We start from the raw sequence: 6,489 nt of genomic DNA, 5'->3' as shown, positions 1-6,489 counted from the left end.
GCACTTTTTTTCCAGCCTCTTGATTAAAGGAAGGCTTTTTAAATTCCAAGTCTCCTTTTTGTACTTTCTGAAAGTACTAAATAACCGCTAAGAGCTCAAAGTTAGGTTAACGATGGCCGATAATGGCTTCCCTTCTAGAGTAAATTGGAAGCATGGCTCAACACCATCGTATCTCCTCTAGGAAGTGTGTGTGTTTTGGAGGGAAAAGGGAATGGATTTGTGGAGGGTTGGTGCTTAAAAAGAGTTACCTATTGCAGGTAACTTATCCTTATCCACACCACCCAACTGTTCCCAAAGCTGTTCTGTTCCATCATGTGCCATTAATGAGGTGAACTTTTGTCTATATCTTGTGAGAAAGAGTGACTTTGGAAAGTTCCCTAGAAGAAAAGTTTTCTAGGGCTGGCCTTCTGTAACATACCAGACAGAAAAAAGGCTAACAGAGAAGAACAAAATTAGCTAAAAGCATTTGGGAAACCGATATAATCTGAATTGTTTCCACAATGTCCAAATGGCAAACCAAAGCTAAAGATATATAATTATGCATAATCAAGGAACCTAAAAGATATGGAATGCAAATAATTTACTTACATGTAATATTTCATACGACAGCCAATTTCTCATTATATCAAAGATTATAAATATGAACTAAAACGCACGATTGTGGCTCCCTGTCAGTTCTGAAATATATCCATAGTGATAAGAGACTAAGGACTAGTAAAATGGAGGGAAAGATGGTTTGACTATTGAGTGTTTGCTAGTGGGTATGTCACAGACAAAGCAGTGAAAATATAAGCGATAAAGGTACCAATACGTGTTGTGTCTATATTAGCCTAATGAGCTATAGAGAGATTTAAAGAAATGAAGACTGTAAACTCCAGGAAGCAGTCAAGTTAAACTAGTAGATTCAAGCAATGAGGTCTCGGTATACAACCCTGATTCCGTATGTATGTTGTCAGCTACTGTGCCTCACCCTAGTCTGACCTCGGCCAAGGTCATATGGTTTAATAACTTACATGTGTCTAGTGCTTTTAAACCCTTTCACATGTATTTAAGGCATCTGATCCTCACAGCAACCCTGTGAGGTAGGCAGGTTGCTCCCTTTTAACAGCCAAGGAAACTGGTGCTGAGAGGTAAACTAAATTGTCGCACATCTGTGATGAAACCAGGGCTAACTAGCTCTCTGGACTTGGCCGCTTCCGTTGTCTACTAGGCTACCTCTCACGTTTCTGAAAGGTCTTTCAACTAGTGGAGACGCTTGGGAGAAGCAAGTATATTCCTACCCTTCTGCACGTTAATGGTCCATCCACTCTTTTTCTGAGGACACAGAAAAGGAGGCAGGCTACAAGAAGGCAGCTGTTGGACCCGGGCCCCTGCCAGAGTAGGAAATACACCCTTGTGTGATCAGCTCCTAACTTCTGGTGTTTGAAATTAACCTCTGAAGCAACTTTTCAAGCGCCAGCTGAAAAGCACCGGTTGCCTCTTCCTCCGCTGTGGCCAGGCGTCTGACCGCGGCCACGGCATCCCTGCGCAGCTCTTTGGCGGTGTCCTGCTGAGCACTGGCCTCCTCGCCAATGGCAATCAGCCGGTCCAGTTTTTCTTCCTCCCGCTTTGAAAGTTCTCGCGCCAATCTCCTGTTTTCTGCCGACTGGGCTGCGATAATCCTGGCCACTGACCGCCTTCTTCGCCTTGCCCACCTGGGAGGGGCCGCACTGGTCAAAGGCCCATCCCCACCAGGAACAAAAGGAACTCTGGAGGAGGAGCCCGGAGGCCGCTGTGCCGAGGCCACCCCGGGAGTGTTTCGGCCGGAGCTGGTGCAGGGGCTGGGCTCAGCACACACTCCCAGTCTGGTCATGGGGCTGCTCTGACAGGGAGCGGCTGCACCTCTGAAAAGGCGGTGGGAGCTGCTGTAGCTGGGGGTCCCTTGAGAGCACCCTGCACCTGAGGATTCATCCCAGGAGTCCTCAAGGTCGCTGGTTTCTCGCATCTGGTCACTGATCCTCAGTTGACAATCCTCATCTGATTCCTTAACTGTTTTCAAGATAGGCTGACGATCTGCTGCCTGAGTCATTCTTGCTCCCAGAATGCTGGTTCCCTCTTCCCCTGGGGTGTCAGGGGCTGCTGACTTCTGATCACAGTGCTGGGCCCAAGCAGCATCCTTCGTTAAGTTATGTGCGTCAGTCACGATCTGATTTCGGAGAAAGTGATCCATCGTATCATAAAAGGGACAGCGTGGTGGATCACCCATACTTGTGGCGTGGGCCACATAGGCCTTTAAATATAATGCCTTCAGGACTTTGAACTTGGAGCGGCACTGACGCTCGGTGCGGCGGAAGCCTTCCTGCTGCATCCGCTTAGACGCAGTCTGGTAGACGTCCGCATCGTGATGCACGGTCTGGAGGCGCTGAATATACTGTGCCTCACCTAGTATGGAGAAAAGCGTCCGTGTCTCCTGTCTGGACCACCGGATGCCCGCACTGCTATTGGAAGGGACCGTAGTGGACTGCGAAGGAAGGCCAGCTGGAGGAGGCTCCTGGGCAGCAAGGTGCCGATCTGGAGGTGTGGGGAGGCTCTGTGTGCTCCGGTCTATCTCAGGAGCCAGGCGATTCTTCCCTCTCAGGGCTGATTGCCGAGAAGCCAGGTCCGAGGACCGCATTTCTGGCTTCTGCCAAGGGTCTGCTTTACTTTCGTTACTGTATTTGAAATATTCCTCATTCTACTTTGTTTTGTTGCCAGTCCAACAACCTCTTCACTTTCTGCGTGAGCGGCACAGCTGGAGTAGCTCTGTCGTCTGCATCACTGGCAACCACATCAGCCCGGCCCTCCTTACAGACGGATGTGCAGGTGAACCCCGATGGCCGCCGTAAAGCGGCAGAGACGGTGGCAGCAGTAACAAGTGGTCTCCCCTCCGCAACAGCGCCGGGCCGCAGAACCCAGAACCTTAGTTTTTGAGACTGGTTTGGGAAACTGTAATTACATTAGCAACATCCAAGTGTTATCAACACTGAGCAATTCCTGTCATCTCAACTCAGCAGCCGACTCAGAAAATCATACCTTCCAGCCCACGGAAGACACTTAGTAATGCACGTGTGATTGGGCAAAAAATTGTCATTACTGCAAGCTTTATTTTTATTTGCTTCTGTATTTCTCTAAAGGAAAAAATACTCATGGCTATCTCCCTGGTTCTTCAAGAGGGCCGTGGCCAGGTCCCCTTTGAAGGAACCCCTGGAGGCTGTTCTCTCCCTGACACAGCACTGGAGGTGCGGGAAGATTCCAATCACCTGTTAAACAGATCTCTGCCTCCCCTTAGGCCTACTTTTCTCGTGGATGCTGTTTCCAAACCATATTCGTGAAATATGAATCTTATAAAGCTCCTCCTCTGTTCAGGAACTTTCCATGGCTTCTTACTGCTGGTTGTGTAAAGTCTAAACTTCCCAGCATCCATCCGGAGAATAAATTCATTCAGAAATCCAGCACCATCCTCTTGGTAATGCTTACTTTCCTCTTTTCCACATCTTGAACCCTCTGCTCTTGCCTTGCTTGGTAATAGTGTCTTAACGTTTGTCGGTTTTCTGTTCCCTCCCTGAACTGCCTTTTCTTTTCCCCTCTACCTATCAAATCCCTGCCTTTCCTCCAGTCCCCACCCACCCTCCACGCCATCCATGAGGCCCCTCTTTCTTTATCTTCCTATCATTCAGATGGAGACCTTTTCTACAAAAGGCCAGGATAGACAAGCACAAAAGGGGATTAGGTGTGGGAAAGTTTACCCTTCCCTTTTAATTCCATGTAGCCTGAATCGCCGCATTTCATTCCATTTCCAGCTCCACCTAGATGTTCCACAGCATCTTGAACTTGAGAAGAGTCACTACTTTTTCCCAAAGTCCCCATTTATCTTCTTGTGTTCTCTCTGTCTGACAATGATGTCACTGTCTACCCAGATGCCCAAAGCTAGAAATCCAAACATTACCCTTCAGAATTCTTTCCTTTGCTGCCCATCTGGTCACCAAGAACTCTAATTTCTGGTCATCAGTATCTCTCAGCATCACTCCCGTCTTCTTCACTGCTCTGTCTTAGCTGAGCCTTCATCATGTCTCTCCAGACTTTTTTCCAGCAGTCCCCAATAGATCTCAGGCCTCTAGCCTCATCCATACTCAGATGCTTTATTCATCTTCCACATTTGTCTGTGTTCCGAAGGGAAAATCTGATCACAAAAAAATTCAGCAGTGGCATTACATTGTTTTTCACATCCAATTAAAACTTTGTAGTTGAACTGCCAGGTTCTCTCTGATCTGTCCTGTTTCTTTTCCAGCATCTTTTCTCTTTCCTTACTCTTCCCTGTCCTCCTCCACTTTGACTATGAACATGGAAAGGTCCATTGTCGCCCACACCACTCTCTACCTGCAATGTTTATTCTCCTTAACATCTCCTGTTCAGTCTTCAAAATTCTTTTTCAGGTATCACACCCGAGGAAGCTTCCAGGACACCCACAACTCCCAAGTCAAGATAACACTCCATTTCTCTGTGTGTACTTCATTCTATCACAGCAGTTACCTATCACTCTTAATGTTGGTCTCTCCAACTAAAGTATGTTCATCTTGAGGCTGGAACACCTAGCATCTAACACAGTCCTCATAAATAATTATTGAATGAGTGAATAGCACGTGGTCCTAATTTCTCCATATGGCTTTTTAAGAACTATTCATTGGTTTACATACCTGAGTATATCTTTCTAAGATTATAAGGAGCTCAACAATCAAGGATTCTGTGTGTCTGAAACTGCACTAGAATAATCCATCCACGTGACGGAGTGTGATAGATACACTGGAGACCATGACTGAGAGTGAGAGGTCAAATATGTGGACTGATCAGGAGGATGCATTTCCACCTTTATTCCTCCTTTCTGCTCAGCCTTTAATGGATACATCTTTGGCTTATTGAGCAGAAGTGTAATCATTTCTCAGGACATCACTTTCAGGTCTAGCCAAGGGCACCCATCAACAGAGCCCATCATCAGCTGCAGTTGACCAGGGCTCTAATTTGGCTGTTATCATTGAACTCTTTTGTAAGAAAGGTTGACTAAGCAGTGACCTTGTCTGTTTCACAAGATATAGAGCTCTCTCTCTCTAAACTTCTCCCATAAGTTTCAAAACCCTTCATTTTAATGTCTGGGAGCTGTTGATGAGGTATAAATAACCACTGAGGAAGTGGTGTGATAGAGACATAATAGATCAACAATCCAACAACCAGAATTCTGCTCTTGATGAAACTAGAAAAATCTATTGGCTCAGTGGTTTCACTTTCTTAAATTCATACAGAATTTAGAATGAAAAAGAAAATAGATGTAATTCGGTAAGAGGAGTAAATACAAGAACCAAAGGCATAAGAAAAGCTCATCATGTTGTCAGACTTAGTCTGGTTTCATGTATTCTTTTGGACATCTGGTGGGCCTAGGGCCTGATTTTATGATAATTCAAAACGTGGCACTGCCCATGCATTTGCCAGACTCCTGCTATATTATATTGTGTCATATGGCTCCTCTATCCCAGCCAAATTGCTCCACAACTTGTTTCTGAAAAGATCTCACATTCTGGCTCCTGTCTCAATTCCCCCCCCCCCCCCCGCCCATTTCACCCTTTTCTAAGTCATGCCCTTTCTTCAAGCCTAACTAAACCAATGAAGAATGCATAAATCCTGAAAGGCAAAATGGGTACTACTTTGGGAGGACTTTATTCTGTAGGCAGAAAAAAAGCCCAAGGTGGTGGGTGGGGTTATGTTCAATGTGATCAGAGTATTGTTTTAGAAATAGCCCCTCCTCCAAGAGATTACTATGCCAAAATAGATAATTGCAATGCTCTGGTCCATTTAAGAGGATTAAATATGATTGGTGACTGTTACCTATTGAGTGAGTTAAGACCAACCTTATCTAAGGTATAAAAAGCAAAGCAATAGTAATTCTGTTTTTAAATTCTTAGTATTTTCAAAGTGCTTAATATGTATTATTCCATCATAATGTAGCAATGTTACACCAAGAAGGATAAATGGTGGGCTCTGGACCCAAACATCAATAGCACTGTTATAGCCAGCAAGGAGCGCTCCTGCTTCGAATCATAAACACCATCAGACCATCCATTCATTCAAAACTGTGTTTTAATTTCCTACTCTGTTCTAGTAAGTGTTCTAGGCATTTGAGATAAAACAGTGGACAACACAGACAAAAATCCCTGTCCTCGTGGAGTTTATATTCTAGAAGGAGAAGACAGACAGTGAACAAAATAAATAAGTAAGGTAAGAAAGTGATAGATGTCACAGAGGGATATTAAGCAGGAAAGAGGCACAGGGAGTGGGGAGAGGGAGCTCATCAAGGAAGGTTCACTAAAAAAGTGATATTCGGGCCTAGAGTTGTACGAGGTGGGGCAAAAAGTCGTGAAGGAGGAATAAGGTGTAATGGTAGATTGTTCACAAAAATGGCCACAGACTTCCTATCCTTATAGC

The 6,489-nt window shown here is 45.3% G+C and overlaps 1 protein-coding gene across 1 annotated transcript; it reads right to left on the bottom strand.

Annotated features, from left to right (window-relative positions):
• Nucleotides 1-1,408: 1,408 nt before the first annotated feature.
• LOC307180431 (myb/SANT-like DNA-binding domain-containing protein 7) lies at nucleotides 1,409-2,758 on the bottom strand (the record flags this gene model as incomplete). The annotated part of the gene is made up of 1 exon (XM_079910693.1): nucleotides 1,409-2,758. Exon 1 carries the CDS (start codon nucleotides 2,651-2,653, stop codon nucleotides 1,409-1,411), a length of 1,245 nt encoding a protein of 414 aa, XP_079766819.1. The 5' UTR covers nucleotides 2,654-2,758.
• Nucleotides 2,759-6,489: the final 3,731 nt, after the last annotated feature.

Source organism: Stenella coeruleoalba (genome assembly GCF_951394435.1).
Source record: "Stenella coeruleoalba genome assembly, chromosome: X".
Classification (NCBI taxonomy): Eukaryota; Metazoa; Chordata; class Mammalia; order Artiodactyla; family Delphinidae; genus Stenella; species Stenella coeruleoalba.
This window is presented reverse-complemented; position numbering and strand designations above follow the sequence as displayed.